General features: G+C 41.8%; 1 protein-coding gene across 4 annotated transcripts in view; it reads right to left on the bottom strand.

Annotated features, from left to right (window-relative positions):
- The window catches only part of LOC102167986 (uncharacterized), a 573,390-nt gene that overhangs the window by 98,047 nt on the left and 452,179 nt on the right, over positions 1-23,164 (bottom strand). For 2 of the 4 annotated variants that reach the window (XR_014843339.1, XR_014843342.1), the window contains 2 exons: positions 9,334-9,439; positions 6,562-6,654 (listed from right to left, as the gene is read on the bottom strand). The exons of 1 other annotated variant lie outside the window; for it this stretch is intronic. Coding sequence is in view for 1 of the 3 variants with exons in the window: in XM_085021668.1 (XP_084877794.1) it covers positions 6,562-6,654; positions 9,334-9,414 (174 nt within the window). In the remaining 2 variants the exon portion in view is untranslated. Of the gene's footprint in view, positions 1-6,561; positions 6,655-9,333; positions 9,440-10,608; positions 10,695-23,164 lie in introns of those variants that run through there. One more of the 4 variants, XM_085021668.1, reaches the window with a different exon arrangement.

Here is a 23,164-nt window from a genome sequence, read left to right as displayed (position 1 = left end):
TCGGATTCGTTAACCACTGCGCCACAATGGGAACTCCCTGAGTGATCTACTTTTAAACCTGTGCTACTCACAGAACTCTACCCAGTACTAGACCCAACACTAAGGCACCCCATGCTACCCAAAGTGAAGGCCATTGAGGAGCCCCCGCTGGGGCTTGTAAGAAATGCGGACTCTCAGACCCAAATCCATCCCCATTGGTTCAGATCTTGTCGTTGAACCAGATCCACAGGTGCTGCTTATGCATGTCAGCTTTCAAGAAGCACAGGTCCACACTATACCACACCTCCCCTATCTCGCCCTGTTGGTCTGAAGTAAGCAGACCTTCTGGGTGTTCCCACAGCAACTCACAAGGCCCTTGTCACATACGTGTGGCACTGTGTTGAAACAGTTTGCTTCAAGGCCTCCCTTTCATGCCTGGATATAAGCTCTTCAAGACAAAAATCAGTGCCTTCCACATTCACCACTATGATTGTTGGCCCCTAGCAATGCCTGGCACAGAAAGTTTCCAGTAAACATTTACAAACGCCACGGATTGTGAACGTCTCAAGGTCAAGAACCACATATGAGTATTAGGGCATCATTAAAATCTAGCAAGCTGCTGGCATGTAATACACGCTCCATTTGTGTCGCGCTCTTGAATATGTGCCCACTTATACTAAAAAAATGGGATGAGCTGAAAAGGCGTCTGTTGTGTCAAATGTCACACACGTCGAGCCTTCCCTGACGTTTTCCCACCCTAATGAAGTACCGACTTCCCCGTCTTTACATTATGTTGCTTATTAACAGTAATAGCAACGAACACTTGAAGAGCTCTTTTCACGTAGTAAAGTAACTTTATCTTCACAGTTTATTAACTCTTCAACTGACACTAAGAAAGAGTGTTCTGGGTAGCTAAACTATGAAATTTTGCTAACACCTTGATAGTTAAAGAGTCAGAGTCAAAGGGAGTGGGTGATTTTTCCCGTGTCCCAAAGCTGGTTGGTGACAGGGTCAGGGTGTGTCCTGAGATCTTCTGGTCTGATGTACTTTCCTGCCATCCTACCCGATGACTGTAATCAGATGGCATCTGACCTTTTAGCAGCCACTCAGACACTGGCTGAGACTTATAGTTCTCTTACAACTGTTTCACTCAGCCCCATATATTAATGGTAACTGTTTCAAAGCCATCTGTTTGGTTTTGTAGTGTCGTCGTCATCTGTGCATTCATTTATTTATCCAACATCTTTTCATTGACTTCTTTCGACAGTGTCAGCCCAAGAGTGATCATTCAATATTTGTTTAAGTGAACCAATTAGCCTCCTTTGATCGATATTGATGATTTGGGTCCCCGAGATCCACTCATAAAATAATCACGCTGCTAAATGAAAGTTATAAAGTCATCGAATATTAGGCTGGCAGGTGCCTTTAGAGATGATCTCCTCTAACCTCCACTTCTGGCAGACGAAGAGGCTGAGCATCAGCGAGGAAGAGTGACATGCCTGACTTCACATCACAAGACGTTTTATGGAGCTTTTCCTGAAGGGACCTGAATTATCTGTCTGATACGCTTGCACGGATCACAAGCCAGGTTGTTGACAGATCCCCACTTAACTGGGGCATAGAGTCAAATAATTTAAAAATACCCCCAAGCCTTCATTTTAAATGCCTTCTAAAGCTTGCAGCTGACAATGTGCTCATATTGCTGATCCTAAGAGAAATTTGGAATGACTGGGATGGACTGTCATGTGTAAATATTCATGGCTCAAACTCATCAAGCCTTGAATAAGAACATATGTGAATAATTAACAAGGTAGTGATTTGTAGTGTCATGGTAAGAGACAACCTGGCTCCTAAGAAGAGGCTAACTGAAGCTGTTTTTCCTTTTACAAGGCAACGAGAAATTCCAGAGAGTAAATTGTAGTGTTTGTTATGACTTTTTGTGATACAGCTTTGGAAGTTGAATCCTCAAGAAATAGTTTTTCTTCTAAAGAAGGTACTCTCATAAAATTTGGTTGTGACGATTGTTGTACACCTATAACTGCAATAAAATTCATTGAATAATTTTTTTAAAATCCAAGAGTTTAAAAAAAATAGTTACTCATTATTGCTAGAACTGTCTTTAATATCATACATTCTGTGCTTTTAGATAAAGTGACACAGTGGTGTAATTAGGCAGTTTAATCACTAATTTCTGTTACTAATCTTGTCGTTTTCCTTCTTTCCCTCAGTACACCGAAGAAAAAAAATAACACTGACTCTTTTTGCCGTTTGATTCAGTATGAAGACATCAGGATTAGTTTCAGTTTACCGCTGTGATTTCACCTGATATCTTCATCCCCATCTACAGGCTGTGACCTTTATCTTTATGGAGAGGCAGCAAGCAAGGAGAAGCAGCAATGGGAAGAGAGAAAGACCAGTCTTCCTCCCTTGGCTACTTTTCCTTAAGAACAAAAATTCCCTCACCTTACACAGAAGAAAATCCGAGAAATGGCGTCATATGCATCCCATAAAGGTCTGGTCCAATCTCTCTCCCACTTCCTTTCTCAGAAAAAGTCTACTTTTTACTCTTGCAAGAGAATCATGACTACAGAAAGCCTTTTGAAACCACCAACTTTTTTTTTTTTTTTTTTTTTTTTTTTCCCACTGTACAGCAAGGGGGTCAGGTCATCCTTAGATGTATACATTGCAGTTACAGTTTTTTCCCCCACCCTTTCTTCTGTTGCGACATGAGTATCTAGACATAGTTCTCAATGCTATTCAGCAGGATCTCCTTATAAATCTATTCTAGGTTGTGTCTGATAAGCCACCAACTTTTAAAGCTAAATATACTTCTACTCTATGACTCTGCAACCCCCTTCCTTGGGAGAGAGATATGAATATATTTGTCTACCAAATGAGAAGGATAAGAATCCCATGGCAGTTTTATTCTTCATAATAAAACCTAGCACAACTCAGATGTGTATCTAGAGTGGATACATAAATGGCAGAGTATTAATAAAGTGGAATATTATACAACAATAAAAGAAAAATCTACTGCCAGAAATATCACAATTGAATCTCACACACACACAGCAATGCATGAGTGAAAGAAGCTAGGCACAAAAAGGTACACTACTGGGAGTTCCCACTGTGGCTCAGCGAGTTACAAACCCAACTAGTATCCATGAGGACGCCAGTTCAATCCCTGACCTCCCTCAGTGGGTTAAGGATTCGGCAATGCCATGAGCTGTGGTGTAGGTCACAGACATGGCTCGAATACTATGTGGCTGTGGCTGTGACAGCTGGCAGCTGCAGCTGTGATTCAACGTCTATCCTGAGAACTTCCATATGCTGTGGGTGTGGCCCTAAAACATAAAATAAGCAAATGAAAAGGTACACACTGCATAATTATATAAATCAAGAATAGGAGAAACTAAAGTTTGCTAACAGAAGTTGGAATATCCTTTAGCTAATTTGGGACGGGAGAGGAACAGTGTGGATATCAACCTAGGAAGCAGCATGAGGGATCTCTTGGGGGTGTTGAAAATATTTTATATTTTGTTGAAAATATTTTTTTTTACAAATGTAAAATATATTTTGTTGAAAATATTTTTTTACAAATGTAAAAAATATTTTGTTGAAAATATTTTTTTAACAAATGTAAAAAAAATCCATTAATTTGTACATTTAAGATTCGTGTGTGTGTGTGTGGGTGTGTGTGTGTGTGTGTGTGTCGACACTTCAGTAAACATTTTGTTTAAATGATAATGGGCCATTTCCTCCCAACAGCAGGGAATTTCTGGAATTATAAATACAGTGGGGTCTCCAGTCTGCTGTTCTTTAGCAGCCACCCACTTTGAGTGATCCATGTTTTTTTCATAGGGGAGTTCCTCTTAGGAAAGCATGTATCCTAACCACAACAAAATATTTTGAAATAGAAATTTAAACAAAACAAAAACATTTTAACAGAGAATCATTTTCATTATACATGCAAATTCAGGGCAGATGTGTTCAGAAGAGTAACCCAAGTCCGCCTACCACGAGAAGGAAAGTAAAACCGAGTAAGAATTTCTGAAATAGTGTAATGATTTTCCTCCTTGGCTTCTGGTTAAGACTAGCAGCAGAAATACAAAAATGCCATGAGAAAGTCCTCTCCAGGTACACATGACTAGAATTCTCAGACAGAGCTGGGTGACTGGAGAAATTTGACTCAGCTTTGAAGTCTTGTCTAGGAGTACCATTTATGGGGAAAAGATGATTGGGGATGACCCATTCTAGCCTTTCATATGTATATCTTATCCATATATATATATATATATATGAGATATATGTCATCTCATTTAATGCCTTTACCATCAGTGGTCTTATGATTATAAGTATGACTTATAGACATTAAGAAACTTTCTTCCCAAAGGCAAAGAACTATCTTGGTTGGGAACCCCATGTGGAGTCCTCCATGTCTAACTCCAAGCTTCTATGACCTGCCTCTTCGCCTATGACTGGTTGGCTTTCTTAGAGTTGCTTCTAGACTGAAATATGTGAATAGGCTTATAAATTAATGAGTCATGGCAGGCTTTTCCCAAATAAAGTGTGTGGAATCTCCTTTTTTCTTTCTTTCTTTCTTTTTTTTTTTTTTTTTTTTTGGTCTAGCTTGATGAAAAATTTGTGAATTTATCCTGTCACAAATCAAATGGTACTAAAGTGATCCTTTGTAATCCACACAACTGTTTTATTTATCTTGCTGCCCTAATTTGTCCCTCCTTCTGAGAATCTTGGGAGGTGGGTTAATGGTTATGATCCCTGACTTCCACCCTACTTACTGTTTTCAGGAACCTGTTCAGGGTACATCGTGGTAACTGGGCAGTTCCCTGATGATTTCAACCAATAGCTCATCCCTGACTATTAACTGGCTCTGTGCTCTTGACATTGGGACCTAATAGAACCACATAATGGGAAAGAGCTTCCAGCTCCCAACACTCACTCCCCTTCAGACTCTACTCTCCAGGCATCCTGGCCATTTTTTCAGTTATAGAATCCCAACGCGCTCTACAGGGGTCAGAATTTAGGGGAAAGATGTTGTGTCTTGAAAGCCTTATATGGAAACAGTGCCTAAAAGAATTAGAAAATTGCCAGGTTTTTCTTAATTCTCCATTAATCTTTCTCAAGAAAGCTGTGGTGCACTGGCTACCCAGACAGACCTGGGTGGTCTAAGCAGGTTCTCCTGTTTCACAGTCTGTGGGCAACTGGAGATGCTTCTTCAGAAAAGCAAAGCAGAGCATCATAAGTTCCTGAGGCTACAAGGATTGCTCATGATGGTCACTCAAAGGGTATTTGCTGCCCTTACCCGTCCAAAAAGAATTCTGCAACTCTTTGTAAGTCTGACTATGTTAACCAAAGCCATAGGTTATAGAAGTAAGGCAGCTATGGATAATTTGGATGCATTTTGATATTAACAAAACCTTTTTATACATTAAATAGCATAGGTAGAAATTAAAGGTTCCAGGCATTAAAATATGCACAAGTATAAATTAAAACATGAATTAAAGGCCAAAGTATAAGACCAGATACTATAAAACGCTTATAGGAAAACACAAAATACTCTTTGACATAAATCACAGCTATATCTTTTTTGATACACCTCCAAGAGTAATGACAAAAACAAAAACAAACAAGTTGGACCTAATTAAACTTAAAAGCTTTTTACACAGCAAAGAAAACCATTTTAAAAATGAAAAGACAAGCCGCAGAATGGGAGAAAATCTTTGCAAATGAATGTACCAACAAGGGATTAATTGCTAAAATATACAAACATCTCGTACAGCTTTATATACATTAAAAAAGAAAACCCTATCAGAAAATGGTCAGAAGATCTAAATAGACATTTCTTCAAAGAAGACAGACAGAAAGCCAAAAACCACATGTTGTTCAACATCACTAATAATTAGAGAAATGCAAATCAAATCTACAATGAGGTATCGCCTTACACCAGTCAGAATGACTGCCATCGAAAAGTCTACAAACAATAAATGCTGGAGAGGATGGGGAGAAAAGGGAACCCTCCTATACTATGGGTGGGAATGTAAAGTTGTGGGCCACTGTGGAGAACAGTATGGAGGTTCCTTAAAAAAACTAAATATAGAACTACCATATGATCTAGCAACCGCACTCCTGAGTATATATCCAGAGAAAAACCATAATTTGGAAAGATTCATGCACTCCAATGCTCACTGCAGCACTATTTACAACAGCCAAGACATGGAACCTAAATGGACAACCTAAATGTGCATCAACAGAGGAATGGATAAAGAAGATGTGGTACATATATACAATGGAATATTAGTCAGCTGTAATAAAAGAACGAAAACATGCCATTTGCAGCAACATGGATGGACCTAGGAATTATCATACGAAGTGAAGTCAGACAGAGAAAAGACAAATATCACATGAGATTGTTCATATGCAGAATCTAATAAAAATGACATAAAAGAACTTATTCACAAAATGGAAACAGACTCAAAGATGTTGAAACCAAACTTACAGTTACCAAAGGGGAAACACTGGGAGGAGGGATAAATTAGGAGACTGGAATTAACATACACATACCACCATATACGGAATAGAGGAGTAGCAAAGACCTGCGGTATAGCATAGGGAGATCTGCCCAGTGCTCTGAAGTAACCTGCGTGGATACAGAATCTGAAAAAGAACGGAGATAGGCGTAACTGATTCACTTGGTTGTACACCTGAAACTAACACAACATTGTAAGCCAACTGTACTCCCGCAAAAGTGTTAAAAATAAAGATAAAAAATAAAATAGGAAGGGCGAGGCCTTAACCCTAACCCTAACCCTCCCTATTTAGGAGTCCCTAAAACAGGAACTCCTGCACACATGGAAATATTGAGGAAAAGTTTGTTACCTTTTCTTCCCCTCTCACTCATGCCTCTGTCCAAGGAAGATTAATGGCCAGAGGAACAAGTAGTGCAGCCTCTCATCTCTGTGGCCGCTGTCCTATGATAAGGTCACTGCAGCAGGGATTCTCTGTTCTGCACCCAGTGGACCAAGTCAATTTAGGAGGAAACACTGGGAGCCCATTTTGGTTTGAGCCCAAACCACATAGCCCAATGTACATTTGCCAGTCATAAAGTTTACTTAAAAAAAAGGATTATATGGGTGTATGCATGTGGCTATGGGATGTATATTCCAGATAGTCAACAAATTCAGACAATGCTCAAGAACAAAGAGAAAATACTCCTACCACTTGGCTTAAGAGCTAAAATACTCTCCATACAATTGCAATTCTCTGGATACTCTTTCTTATTCCCATTTTTCTCCCATACAGGCCCTATTGCAGAGAGAATGACCACTGAACTTTGTGTTTATCATTCCCTGAATCTTTGTATATTTATCCTACTTATGTATTCCTTAAACATCAAATTTTATTTTGCTTGGAATTCCCACTGTGGCACAATGGGATCAGCAGCATCTCTTTGGCGCCAGGACACAGGTGGGATCCCTGGTCCAGCACAGTGGATTAAAGGATCAGATGTTGCCACAGCTGTGGCATAGGCTTGGCTCTGATCCCTGGCCCAGGAACTCCATCTGCTGCAGGCAGACCAAAAAAAAAAAAAAAAAAATATATATATATATATATATATATATATATATATATATGCATTTAATTTGTTTTGCTTATCTGCATACTTTATCTCTGAATAGTGTCATCTTAACGTATTCACATTAAAAGTTCCTTTTTTTAACCTGAATAAAATATTTTACTCCATATTATGTTGTCAGGGTTTACTGATGTTGATAGATGTGCTGCTAGCACATTCATCCTAACTGATTATTGTATTTCCAAGAATTAATATACTGTGATATATACAGTGATGGATATTTAGGTTGTTCCCCATATTTCATTATTATAGACAGGCTGCTATGAATATTTTGTGATATGTTTCCTTATGAACATGTGGGAAAGTTTCTCTAGGGTACATATCTTAGAGGAGAATTACTGCATCCTAAGGTAAGTGCATTTTTACTGTTACTATATATTGCTGAAGCTGATATTTGAATCTCTGATTCTCAGTTATTGCAGATCCCATAGGAGAGGGTAGATGATTAATGATTCCTCCTCCTCCTACCTAAGGTAATCTTTCTTTCTCCTCTTTCTGCCTCATAAATACTTAACCATTTTCTAAGACTCAGCTCAGTTCCTCTCCTCTGTGAAAGCTCTCCTGAACCCCACAGGGAAAGGGACCACTCCCTCATTTGAGCTTTCATGGATGACCCTTCTATATGAGACTTGTCAATTGCCAAACCCTATTTGCAGAGCCGCACAAATTTCACAGACTATAGTCTCTAGAAGAGAAATCAAAGAGCAGACTCCAAACACCACGCTGTAGGGATAATAGGCCCTTTAACAGATTCCTAATCACCCAAAACACCAACCATCAGAAAGGTTACCCAATAGTAGCATTCTTGGCATCGCCCTTGATCCATCATTCCCGCTCTGATCCAGAACACTTGGGTTGCAATGTGAAACCAATTTTATTAACTAACACCTATAAACACCCAGATAACACAGTCCAGATCCACATTCGCCTTGCCATCTGCTTGATCAGAGAAGGTACACATGTGAACCTATTATCAGGAGAAAAATCCTTGTGTAGAATTACAAAATTGTGGGGCTTTGAAAGCTAAAAGGGTTTAGAGGCGATATCAGCAAAATCTCCCCTTGATAAAAAAGAAATTGTCTTTTGAGGTGAGGCTTCCTTCACCGGAGATAACACAGCCAATTCGTGGCGAAGTCAGAGCTCGTGGGTACTCATTTTCTTTAATTCAGCAAATATTTATAGAACATTCAATCATACCACATCTCTATCTATATGTTAATTAGGACAAACCTGAGGAACTCAATTTAATTAAAACCATTTTCTTGCAGTCTCCTGATGTGGAATCTCATTGGAAAGATCAGCCATTTCAAGAGCTATCTTACCAAAGGGGGATATGGCCAGAAGGCAGGGTGCTCCGTAGAGTATATGTGGAGTAGAGTTAAGTGGGGATCGGGAGCACCCTGGCCAAACATCCTGGCACGGCCCAGACCCATGGAGTCCCACATAAAGTCCAGCATGAGCGCCTCCAAGGAATCCACGGAGGTGCCCATCAGAGAAAGAGCTGAACCCATCCGCCAGGTTCAGAGAACAAGCAAACGTGCAACTGACCCACTCAGAATTTTCTCCCATCTCGTCCCATTCTCCCCTTGTATTTAACCCAGAAGAGGACATCAACTTCAGCTTAAGAGACGAGGAAAGCACACGTTAGATGAGAGGGGAGGAGGGGAGGAAGGGAGGGGCAAAGAAAGGGTTCAACATACCTCCTCCTCATTCGCCCACACATAGGCCGGCCCCCTGAAGTTGCCGCAACCCGAGCACGTGGAGTGAGGGAAGAGGTCCATTATCCACTGAGCATTTCTGACTCATCTGTTTTGGATATACAAAGTGACTTAGTTTCTATTATCCAAGAATATTCCCAAAAGGATGCAATCGCCAAAACTCTCAACCACTGGCCTATGTAGCTGCCCCTCATTAAAAAACACAGTTAAAGCTGAAGACAAAATTGAAGCTGTGTTTTGGTTACTTCCCATGAGGCCTGGTGGCTCAACACACCAGTTACAAATTTAACTAAATGAAGGCAGTTTAAATGATCTCATTTAATCTTTATCGTGTTCCCACAAGTTGGATATTAATACACGCACTTCTCAGAAATGGTTCAGAGAGGTTAAGTCACTAACCTAACTATATGCATTGTGCTGTGAGTAACTAGAAAGACCCTCTTTCCCCCTGCCTCAAAAAAAAAAAAAAAAGCATTTGTGTGGCTCTAAAGGTCTATTGGTGTCAGACAATAATGTAGATGAATGGCAGGATGAAATAACAAAATAAGTAGCACTGTTTTAATAGGTGTAATCTGAAAAGTAGGTCTCATGATAGTGTCAAATCCAAAAGAAAACCCACATCCCCTCAAAAAAAAAAAAAAAAGAAAGAAAAAAAAGAACTAGAAGTGCTAACGTCACTTAAAAAGTCACCAAAGCATATATTCATAACACAAAATTTCTTAAAATCGTCCACTTTTTTTCTCATCTTGCATATAGTCAGCTGCCCTCTATCTTTCATCTCTACTCTCAAAAGTGTCCAAAACTCTCTTTCGAAACTGAAGGACTTCCCTCACTTTTCTCTCTAAATTCCCTTGCTAGCCTAGCAGATCCATGGTTTCCTCCAAGGAGAAGTTCTTTGCTCTTGGTCATAATGACAAAGCAAACATTTCTCCCGTCTTGCGGCCTGTCTACCCCGACCTTCATCACCACAATCAGCATGCTGGGAAGCGTAAAAGATGACAGGAGAGAGGAGAGGCCATGAATGTTATATTTCCTCTATTTTATCAATCACATATAGGTTCTCACAATGGGAACTTCTTCACTTGAGTAACAGAAGGACTGCAAACAAGAACAGCAATTATATCAGGCCTTGAAACAAGGGATGACTTTGGGTATTCATACTATTAGCACATCAACGTTATGTCTACTCTTATTCCAAAGGCTAAAAAGTCAAAAGCCGCCTTCAAATGTTCTCAATCACACGACGTTTGCTCCTACCTTTGAAAGGTATTTCCTGAGGAGAGCAGCCGTCCCCAAGGGTAAGCTCTAGGAAACCTATAATCAGGTTCTCTCTCTAATTGAGCACTTTCGTTCCTTAGATTTTGGAAGGAGCATGAAAATGATTTACTGCTTTAGGAACTGGGTGGAGCCGACCACAAAAGAACAAATCAAAAACATCTGGAATGAACTAGTCGCGAGAGAGGGAGAGAGAGAGATAGAGAAGCAGGGCTTTCAAACGAAACAAAGTACAGATGATTTGGCCAAATTTAAGCCAAGCCAAACACTCACATTCAACATTGCACTTGGGTCTGGTTCAATAGCGGGAGCCGGCAAGAGGCCGCGTCAGCCAACATTGCATCAGAAGCACATTGTGGGTAGAGGAAATGAGTTTAGTCAAGCCAGCTGTGACTTCAAAGGGGCTGCTCTCTTGGAGAACAGTGGGAAAGGGTTCCCTCTTCCGTGAAGACTGCAAAGTTCAGCCAAAGCCGGTCCAAAGGGAATGGGCTTCAGGAGGGGGAACACGGCTCTCTGTGTATAAGAAAGACTGTTTTGCTTCCATGAAGTAGCTTGAGGGCAACGGAAGATACATGACCAGAAAGAGGTGGGAAGAAACGATTCTGAGGCTCTCTTGAGGACTGCCCTGTGCAATTAGGAAATGGAGCTGTTTGTGTGTGGAGAGCGCTGCTGCTCAGTTCAGACACCTCGCTGCATGAGTCACGGTTCCAAATCTGTAGGAGAGGCCATAGGATTCAATCCCCACCCAGCTGACTCTTAGGGTTTCTTTCCTTCTTTGTATGTCTAGGAAGCCACATATTTCTTGCCAATTATTTACTCAACACAAGTTTATTGAGAGACAAACAGTGGGTCAGACCCTGGAAATACAAACAAGATGGTCCCGTTTCAGGAGGGCACACTGCGAAGGCGAGTGAGACACAGAAATAGAGGATTATGGTTTGGAGCAGGAAGGCTTGCATTAGAGCCGTGAGTCCCAGCGTGTGAGACTTTGACCAGCATCAGCATCACCTTAGAACTTGCGAGAAATGCAAATCCTCGGGCCCCAACCCAAACGTACTGAATCAGGCAGCCTGAGGCTGGTTTTGCAAGCTCTTCAAGGGGTGCTGATACACGGTAAAGTTGTAGAACTAACTTGACAGTGACAAGTGCAAAGGCCTTTGGAGCAGAGACATAATACACCTGAGCCAAACTTCTCGGTCCCTCCTCAGTCCCTTCCAGTCTAGGGTCTAAATCAATTGCTCTCCGGTGGTTCCCAAGGCTGATACATCTATGTGTGCTTTGTCTAAGTAAATTGTAAGAACTTTAAAGGCAGGGGCTGATCCTTCTTTTATGGGTTCTTTCCTTTCTCCTCCTACTTTCAGAGATCCATCCAATACTTGGAAGATCCAGGCATTACATTTATTGTACGTGGTTAATGCAGAACTTAGATGGGTTCCAGGGTTATATACGCACAGGGAGAAAACTGGCCAATCCACACTTATAAATGTTCATAGCTTTCGTCGGTGGGAGAAGAATATAACATAAATGTTATCTCTCCCAAGCACTCAGTGGATGCTTGAGACCTCTCTGCAATTTCCTCGCCAAGGGTTTGTTCCTCTCATGCTTGGGTACCTCCACTGAGCTCACTATCTCAGGGCGCAGCTTCTTTCCTTTCAGACAGCCCTGTTAGAAAGAGCTAGCTGCTTTGTGCCTGAAATCTATCATCATTTAAATTCCATTTGTTAGTTCAAGTCCTATCCCTTGGGAATCCATAGCAAAGATACTTACATATTAATGTGACATTTTTCAAGTATTTGAAGAGAGTAATTATGTAGCATATGACATAGGTTAAACTCACAGACTCTGGAGGCAGATTGCCTGCATTCAAATGCTTGTTCTGTCACTTATAAGCTCTGTGACCTTGAGAGAGTTATTTACTATCTTTGCAGCTTTGTGTGTATGTGTATATGTGTTATATATAGGTATGTACATATATATACACACATATATATAATGGAATTACATAAAAGGGCTTTTGCAAGGAGTGCATGAATTAACATATGTAAATGTGCTTGGAACACAGTAAAGTGCTCTGAAAGTTTTAGTTATTATTAATCATCATCATTATCACTTGTCAGATACCTGACACAGGCCATCTCTCTAATTCTACAGTCATTCACTAGGTGAGTCTATTCACCCCTTTTGGTTCAATCACCATCTATGTATTTGTGAAAAATCTCTTCATTCTCCTCTGAGCACACAGCTAAACATACGTGGCTAGTTGTGGCCCCATGAATGCTTTGGCCACGATCGTTTTGATAGAAATCGTGCACACAACTTCTGGACCTGGCCCCTCAACACATCCTGAGAAATCCTCCTCTCTCTCTCTTAATTCATCAGCTAGTTGAACACACAGAAACCAGCCAAGGACTCCAAGAAGTGGTTAAGGACCCCTGTGGAGTGGTGACGCCATGGGTTGGAAGAAGCCTAGATCTTGGAGTCAACACTTAGAGGGGAACAGCCTATGAGAACTTTCAGACTGGAACATGCATACTGGGTTCTGCGTGAGCAAAAATAAACATGTATTGTGTGAAAACCTTTGAGATATTAGATCCTATCATGACTACTGCAAAGGCTCCCTAATTTATCTCTTGCTCCGCCTTGGCTTCTGAGCTTCAGAACGGTACATTGCACTGTCTATTCAACCTTCCCACGTGGACCCTCAAATAGAGTAATGAGTGACATCAAGGCTTCTGGGATCAGACCATTTGTGTTAAAGTACCAGTCCTACCATGTACCAGCTATAGGACCATGAGTTAAATATATGAATTATTCATAAATGCATATACTTTAGAGCCATGAAAAAAATTACACGAGTAGACGTATATAAAACACTCAGAAAAGTCTCTGGTTCGTAGTAAATGCTCCATAAATAGTATACTTCTTATGACCATCCCACCCTAGTTGTCCATACGGATAATATGTGTTTCCCCATTAGCCAACAGCTGTTAAAATCAGAAACCTGCAACTGAATCCTGAATCTTTTTTTTTTCTATCATCTCACACAGAATAAATTATCAACAACTGATAAATTCTACTCCCTAAATATTTCTCAAATCCATCCACTTCTTTCTACCCTCTTTTGCTGTTCCCTTCGCATCCTTGTCAAGGCCACCAGCATACGTGGCTCTGTTATAGCTGCATCCTTACTAGTCTTTTCAAATCCATTCTTCTCCCCCTTCAAATGCATTCTTCTCATGGAATTGCTGATGTTCTTTTAAGCTCAGATCTGATACAGTCACTCCAAACTTTCAAGTGACTTTCATTAACCTTCGGTAGGTCCAAATTCTTGAACCATCCCTTCAGCCTCATATCACAATCCATGATATAACTTTTATCTTTTGTCTTCATAAAGCTGCCATGGATTATCCCATCACACTGGCTACTTCTGCTTCGAATGATCTTTCTCCCCACCCCCAGTTTACCTAATTAATTTCTGACCATCCTTTACATTTCGGCTTAAATGCTACACTCCTCAGAAGGTCTTTGCAGCAATCTCTGCCACACTGATTAAAGACATGCCCACAGAGAACACACCACACTTCATTACCCCCCAGTGCCCTTGTCCTTATTTGCACAAACACATCTTCCCAGCTGGCCAGAAAGCTTCATGAGGGCAGAGACCGAATGTGGATGGTTCCCTGTCTAGTAGAGCGGCTTGTATGGGGGAGGAGCTCATTAAACATTTTTAAGTGTGAATATGAATCTGTTTAAGTGGCTTTGTCTGTAGGTATCCCATGTGAATATTTATTTGCTCGGATTTGGGAGAAAAAAAAAAGCCATAGAATCAATTCATGTTCCTGATTAAACTCAACCAACACACTTAAGAAAACCAAGCATCTGACCTCTTTGAGTTCGAAATCTAGTTGACTTGAACATAAAAGTGAAAATGTTTTTGATAAAGTAAAAACTGTATTACAGTATCATACATAGGATGATTCTGGCAGGTTATTTGGGATGGGCCAAAAAGTCACACGTTTCTGGAGAAAGGATTATGAGCGCTCTCATATGCTGAACAGCAAATAATTCCTCCATCCATGGTTCACAGAGAGCATGTGATGCCAGATCAGGTCAAAAACTACAAGAACATAAGTCGAAAGCGAACTGGGGTTCAGAATCAGATCAGGTTGTCTTTCTGTCAAGAAAAGGTTCATGTTGTTGGTGGGAAGGTAAATTGGTATAACTGTTATGGAAGAAAGTATGGAGGTTCCACGTTTCCACAAAAAAAAAAAAAAAGTAAAAATAGAACCACCATGTGATCCAGCCATCCCTTTCCTGGCATCTCTCCGGAGAAAACCACAATTTGAAAAGATACATGTACCCCAGTGTTCACTGCAACACTATTTACAATAGCCAAGATAAGGAAGCAACCTATATGTCCATCAACTGAGGAATGGATAAAGATGTGGTACATATATGGAGAATTATTCGGCCACAAAAAACCAATGAAATAATGCCATTTGCAGCATCATGGATGGACCTCGAGATTATCATACTGAGTGAAGGTAGTCAGACAGTGAACCACAAGCATCATATGTTATCACTTGTATGTGGAATCTTAAAAAAAAAAAAAAAGGATACAAATGAATTTATTTGCAGAACAGAAGCAGAACCACTGACTTTGACAAACTTATGGTTACCAAAGGGGACAGGTGGGGGTAGGGAGGGATGGACTGGGGGGTTGGGACTGGCCTCTGCACACTGAGGAAGATGGAATGACTGGCCAATGGGAATCTGCTGCATGGCACAGGGAACTCTACCAGTGTTCTATGAGGATCCAGACAGGAAAGGAGTCTGAAAGAGAATGCATGTGTGTGCATGCGTAGCTGAACCACCGTGTTGTACGGCAGAAATGATCACAACTTTGTAAGTCGACTGTACTTCAGTAAAACTCAAAAAACAAAAGGCTCGTGTTGATTCTGTTCAAATTCTGACAAGGCACATGGTTGGAGAGGAACCGACGGAAGGATGACCTGTGAATGGTGCCACCTAGACGAAACGCATCCGAGTTTAGGGAGGAAAACGCTGCCAAGTGGACTCAGCGTTGCCACTGAGGTTTAGTGATGAGGTTTCAGAGTCTAGCTCCGTACCCTATGAGCTCCATTTTTGGTGTTTGTATGGAATTTCTCTCAGCAACATTGTTTTCTCATCTGTAAAATGGAAATGATGGTCCCCCACCCACAAGATTTTTTGTGACAACATTCACTAACTCTAAGGCTTGGAGAAGTTAAGAATTTTTCCTGGAGTGGCATCCTGATAACTGAGAAAAGCGAGGTTTGTACCGATGTCTCTTGACTCTCAGGCTACAGCTCTTTCCATTAATTCTTAAGGGAATGTCTTCTTCCTTACAAAAAAATAAGTGGGTACTGCCAAAAATGAAGCAAGTTAAGCTAAGACCAAGTTCTACTGTGTGCTCATAAGCATCTTGAGTTATACTGGGTGATGTGTGTCAGATTTAAACCAGCAGAAGATGCTCTACTTTAGAGAAGTTTATGATCACATTTTCCAGAGGAGTTGAAAAAGGAAAAAAAAAAAGCCAAAATAAGTGTCCCCAATTCAACAATACCAGTATTTTTCTTCTGCCCTCAGTCAGAGAGGAAAAAAAAAAAATTTGATATGAGCCTTTGGCTCTGGCAATAGCTTTGCATTACTACCCGAAGCCTGTGGGTTTTCTTTAGCTTCTTTGGAGTCATGACCAAGAGTGGTGTCACCGTCCCTGGTTCTAATAAAACTCTGTGATGGGTTTTGGATTACGTTCATTCCAAGAGGACCCCTCGTCAGCCCTCCAGTGGATCTCGTTGTCCACAGCCGCTTGCAATGAAGCTGGGGGCAAAGGTCTCTGGTTACACCCACCGCTCAAATCAGACTCAGCCTCGCAACACAAGGAATGGATTACAGGGCGGAATCCGGCGCTCGTGCCCACAGGACGAAGGCAATAGCTCCGCAGCTATTCCCCAACTAACTCGGCTTCTGATGATTCCCATAACCCGCTACCTCTCCCAGCGGAGGCAGCCGGGATGTCTTAGCAACTCTAACCCGAACAGAAAATAAAACAGCAGGCAGCAAAGGAGTCAAATCGAGTCTTGGGAATGTTTTCTCTGAGACAAGAGGTCGAAGAAGTTTAAATACAAAGACTTATAAATCCCTCCAAGTGTTTTCCCCTCCTTACTAGTTTCAGCTGGTGCCTTAGGATCATTTGCTCCATGTTTGAATGATGGAATGCTTGGAGCACAGCATTTATTCATCAAGGGAAGGGAAGGCTGTATATTCTGAAAAGCACTTTGAATAAAGCTCTCTCCCTCAGGGAGCCTCTACTTCACTGAGTTTCCCTAATTGCTAAATGCACAGCTCTGGCTTGAAATTCAAGAATTTGAAGAATTGTAGAACATGCAATACTAGTGAAATCAGACCACATCATATTCCAGGGCCTTCATTACCCAAGCAAACCATTCCAACCCCAGATGACCACAAACAGTGTCAAGATTTTATATCTGTATACATAAATAGCAGATGACTGCAAATAGCGTCAATATTTTATATTACATATGAATAATACATAATATATATGTGTATATACATATATGAATGGAGAGATTAGGATAAAGAAAGCCTCGGTTCTGGGCCGCAGGCACCACTATATAACAGTAGATTGAGTTTGGAAAAGGTCTGGGCTTCAGTTTCCTCATCTGCTAAATGGGTTAATGAGTCAATGAGGTTTTTCTTACTCACTAGTCCAGGTTGCTCTACAGCCCTAATGAAACAATGCAGGTCCTGGGGCTCAATGATGCAGGATATATCCGATGACTCCTGGGGGAAGTATTTTCTTAGGTCACATGCACGATCTATCCTGGATCAAAATAATTCAAAGGATTTATTCGCTGTGAAACCCACAGCATCTCTGATATCTTCACGGGAGCTGTAGCAGAGCTGACTGGAAAGCTGAGAGCCCTGCTCTGAGCAAGACACAGCCTCCTCCTATTTCCGAACATCATTCTGAAGAAGTTAATTCCAGTGGGACAATCAGCCTATTGTTTGAAAGAAGCCCAGGTTTCTTGGAAATCTAATTTTCAGGTCCATTCCCCTGGGTGAACAGTGATAGTCACTTAATTCAATGCTTTATGAAAAAAAGAATTAGAACTCAACTTTCACTTGCTCCAGCTGCCTTATACGGTTGCATATGCAATCATTCTCGAGTGTGAGATGTAAATTACCCGAAGCAACGCAAAACACCCCCAAAATCACTGGGGAAGCACCTTCATTGAATGGATCATTATACAGCCATGAAATAGTTACACTTTTTTTTTGACTATGAGGAAGTGTTCATGTTATAACCCTAAATAACAAAGCAAGATTCAAAATTGTGTATCCTGGATTAGAAGTACCCCACCCTTTTGAAAGTTCACTTTACACTGCTTCACTTTTACCAAAGACCACGTCACTACCTATTTCCATTGACCCAAGGAAATTCCAAGAGGATTTTCCCTTTTAGGAAAAAAGGCAAAAATAACGTTCAGCATTTGTCCAGCGAGCTTTTATAGAGGCAGTAGGCACCCTAAGCACTATATCCATCAATACAAGCAAATTTGGTTGATCACAATGGATGCCAAAGGGTACGAATGGAAAGCAGCTTTCTTTTTTATTCCAGCTGTCCCTTTAAATCTGCACAATGGACTTCTAGAGACAGCCTTTAACTTTTCCAGGTCATCTGAAGTGTGTGTGTGTGTGTGTGTGTGTGTGTGTTCTCTGCCATCTGCTAAAAGGATGTCAAAATGTCCCAGGCACCATTCTTGCCTGCTAATATAAACAATCTCCAAGGGAGGAAAGATGTGTTCACAACTAAATGCAAAAACTAGCAGGATCAAACACCCACCCTGGTTTCCCAAAGCAAGCTTGACACCTAACTCCTCCTTCCATGCTGTTCCTAACCTTTCCATGAATGCCCCTTTCTCTCCACCAAGACCATGAACCCATAGCACACAGGGTCTATGCTTTGTTCACATTTTCTCCTTCAGTTCCAGCCATGGCTTATGATGAGAATACAATAAGAATGTGTTTATTAAATGATTGGAATAAATATAATTTTTTTTTGGTTTTGGTCTTTTTAGGGCAGTCCCCACAGCATATAGAGGTTCCCAGGCTAGGGGTCGAATTGGAGCTGTAGCCGCCAGCCTACACCACAGCCACAGCAATGCACTTAATAACCCACCGAGCGAGGCCAGGGATCGAACCCGCATCCTTATGGATACTAGTCAGATTCATTTCCGCTGACCACAACAGGACCTCCTAAATATCAATATTTTTGATGGAGTAGGAGGATCAATTTTTTTGTGTGTGTAGTGGTATGGTGTTAGTGTAAAAATGATGAGCTCTGTTTCCAGCAGACTTGTTTGAAGCTATTTATTGCCTCTCGAGCTCTAGTTTCAGAGTGAATAATGCCTCCCCTACTTATGGGGTGCCCATAAATCTTGACTAAGATAGATGGAATTCCCACCATGACACAATGGGGTAGAAGTCTGACAGCTGTGGCTTGAGTTGCTGCAGAGGGAGGCGTGGGTTCAATCCCCAGCCTGATACAGTGGGTTAAAGGATCCAGCATTGCCACAACTGTGGCTCAGGTCGCAGCTGTGGCTTGGATTCAGTCCCTGGCCCTGGAGTTTCTATATGCTTTTTCTAAAATTAAGAAAAAAAAAAAAGATGAGCCTGTTACAGCATTTGGTGAGCTATGTAAGTGTTCTGCAGTATGATGCATTATTTGAGCGATGGGCATAATAATACTAAGAAGACCTGCTTTCAGAACCGAATTCTCTGACACTTTTTAGCCCACCGCTTTTTTTTTTTTTTTTTTTTTTTTTGTCTTTTTGCTATTTCTTGGGCTGCTCCCGCGGCATATGGAGGTTCCCAGCTAGGGGTCCAATCGGAGCTGTAGCCACCGGCCTACACCAGAGCCACAGCAACGCAGGATCCGAGCCACGTCTGCAACCTACACCACAGCTCACGGCAACGCCGGATCCTCAACCCACTGAGCAAGGGCAGGGACCGAACCCACAACCTCATGGTTCCTAGTCAGATTCATTAACCACTGCGCCACGACGGGAACTCCCAGCCCAGTGCTTTCTAAGACCCTCCCTGAAGCTCAGTTAGCTCATCTGGAAAGTGGATAAACTGGAGATTACCTCATTGCCCTAGTACATGAATTACTGTAAGCAAAGAGCCTAGAGTATAGAAGAGATTTAATAAATGTTTGTGAAGAGTGGCATTTGACTTTACGAAAAGTACTAACTCTACGCGGGTATAGTTGTAAGTCTCCTTCCGTTGTAACAAGTACAAAACAGTTGTGACTTTTTGGAAAAAGTTCCCTGTAAGTAAATTAATTCTATACCACAAACCCAAATAATTGGGTTGCCATCCTGGGAGGTAATGAGCCCCTTTGCTTGGAATGGTATACGTTTAAGGTGATGACTGTTTAAAAGGGTACAGAATGCAAGTTAGACCAGATGACTTTGAGAATCCCTTCCACCTGAGATTTTATGAGTCTGAACATTCAGAAATCCATCATTCCCTCAACAACAACGAAAAACTGCTGTCCTAGGTACTCGTCACAAAAATCCCTAACCATGTAGAACTTATATTGGAGGGAGACAGACAATAAACACAGAAATGAATCAACATTTAATACGTCAGATGATGATACCTGCTAATCGAAGACCTAACACTTTTAGCTGGAGCTGAGTTTTAAACTTAATTTAGAGCAGTCCTCAATTTCAAACCTCAGTGGCAGGAAGGCAAAGAGTTTCAAATGCATGGGCCTCTGAGTCCCAGGTGTTTCCTTTTCCTGTAACATTTAATATCATCTGATGCAGATGGATCCCTGGTCAGCTGAATGAACTAATTGATAGTTGATACGTTTCATCAGGGAAGAGATGCGTTCCATCACAGGGGTTCAGTACCCTTCACCAAAGCAGCCAGGTGAGACTCTGAATTTTCCCTCTCTGGTTAATCAGGAAGACTAAATCCAGAAGGAGGGTTAAACAAGGTCAGAGAGATGGAAAAACAGCCACAGTTTGCATTCTCGAGCACATGATGGAATCTATTTATACATACCTCCAAGGACACAAGAGAAAAAGACTCTGGTGTGCACAGGGAAGATTGTTCAGAGATCCTAAAAAACTAACCATTCAATCCACCAAGAGAAGGTTAGTCAAAAGCATCTGCTGGAGATAATATTTGGTTATGTCTCTTTGTCAGAAAAACCTCAGTACCATTTAGAATAGCGATTTTGACGCATTCCAGCTTATAGCAAAAACGGGATTAGACTATGTTTGGACAGAGGCACAGTATTTCTAGGTTTAACCCCTCATAGGAATCATTCCTAAAATGACTTTGCATCTATGATTTAACATATCTATGAATGCACAAACAAACCTAAAAGTTAAGCAAAAGGCATCTTTGGATTTCAGGGGGAGGGGGGAAAAGAACCTAGATTTTTGATGTTACAAGGTTTTCAGGTATGTTTAACCCCTCTTAAATTTAATAGGCATACGAGAGAGGGTAGCATAGGTAGCAGTGTACCATTCATTTGCTCATTTCTTCACACACAAATGTGCCAGTCACTGCATGGGGCTTGAGGCTCACATGTCCAGGAGAGAGAGAAAGACAAATTCCCACAACAGCTATAACACATCCTAGGATGTGGAGAGCACCATTAGAAAAGTATGGAGTGTGATGAAAATTCATTGGAAAAATACATCACCTTAATTTTCTTATCAGAAGATCCCAGTGGGCTTAGTGGGCAGCTACAGGCAGCTCAGCTGGTGTGGGGGAGGGGAAGAAGAGTGGACTCCTTGTGCTCCATTGTTCCAGACAATGCCCCCAAAACATGACAAAGGGTCAGCCTTCTGGGACAGTGAAGGCAAACGTCTCTTCTTGTAAGGATGTGCCCATGGGCTCACTCAGACTCCAGCCCAGAGACCTATCCTGTGATGCCAGACTTTCAATATCAAGAAACCAAGTGAGAGAGTTCCCTTCGTGGCTCAGCAGTTAAGGAACCCAGCTAGGATCCATGAGGATCCCGTGGCCTTGCTCAGTGGCTTAATGATCCAGGGTCGCCGTGAGCTGTGGCGTAGGACACAGACAAGGCTCCGATCCCAAGTTATTGTGGCTGTGGCGCAGGCCAGCAGCTGCAGCCCTGATTCGACCCCTAGCCTGGAAACTTCCATGTGCTGTGGATGCAGACCTAAAAAGACCAAAAAAAAAAAAAAAAAAAAAGGAAACAAAGACTTGGTCATCCTAACAGAGCAGGCTGTGATACCAGATTGAGGCAGTGCTCGGCACACCTGAGCAGACCCCGAGGGCACTGACCGACGGAGGATGGCTGCTCACCTTCCCCTTCACCTGGGTATCCGCTCCTCCCTAGAATGAGCACCTGCCCCCCCACCCCCATCTCCTAGGCCCTTTCTTGTTATAGCCTAGTACAGGACTGAGGCAGGAACCCTGGAAACAGAGATCTCATTAATATAATTAGTCTGATGCCAGATGTACCAAGTTTTTCCAAGAAACATGAATGTTGTAGGTCTGAGCCCTGGTATGTTTGTTTATTTATCCTGGGCAATTTGTTCAACACTGGAACCCTTGTACATCATCGCATGGATGTGATTTCTTAATTATTCATGCCGTTAATAATTGACACCATTAATAACACTGTAATACCATTAATAATTGAGCACAAAAAATGGAATTCTCGGGAATTAATTTATTATTATTCACTTTCTGTGCCAGCTCCTAGGGCTCGTTAGAATGGTGGGCAAGGTCTCTGCATCAAAATTATTTAACTCGTCATCTTCAGGTTTAAAAGGCCAAAGGATCATGGAACGCACTTCAACCACCTCCTTTTCTTGCCACCAACAGGGTCCCCTTCGTCCTTTCTCCTTCTGGGAAAGGGGGAAAGCTTCTTGGGAATCCCTGCACAGAGTTAACACATCTCCCTGCTGGCTTATACATCGGGGCCTAATGAAAGGGGGAGAAAGCTGCCCAGGGGCTCCAGTCCTGGTATCAGCCCTGCCCTGAGGGCTGCCCACCCCACCCACCCCCCGTGCCAGGTCCAGGGCTCAACCCCTTTCTGCCATAGACCTCAAGGCCTGTGACTGCTCCCCTTCCCTAATTAAAGCTTTGGCTTCCCATTCTCTCCTCTAGGATCCCTCTTCCTAAAACTGACCAAAGGAGTCATTCCTGTCTCCCTCCATCTCCCGTTGATGTGCTGGCCTAAGACAAGCCCCTTGGACCTTTCAAGAGTTTCAGAGCCAATTTTTTGTTTTCTTAGTAGCTGCACCCATGGCATATAGATTTCCCAGGCCAGGGAATGAATCTGAGTCTTACTAGGATAGAACAAGAAAGGGCCTAGGGGATAGGAGTGGGGCAGAGGTGGGGGGTGGGGGGGCATGTTTTCTTGGAACTTCTGATCTTTCAGGGGAGATCCTGGCTGGAATTGGTGTCCACAGGAAAT

This window comes from Sus scrofa, chromosome 4 (assembly GCF_054392235.1).
Source record: "Sus scrofa isolate SSC_HxYL_T2T_F1_AM1 chromosome 4, Sscrofa_HxYL_maternal_Yorkshire_Landrace_v2.0, whole genome shotgun sequence".
NCBI lineage: Eukaryota > Metazoa > Chordata > Mammalia > Artiodactyla > Suidae > Sus > Sus scrofa.
This window is presented reverse-complemented; position numbering and strand designations above follow the sequence as displayed.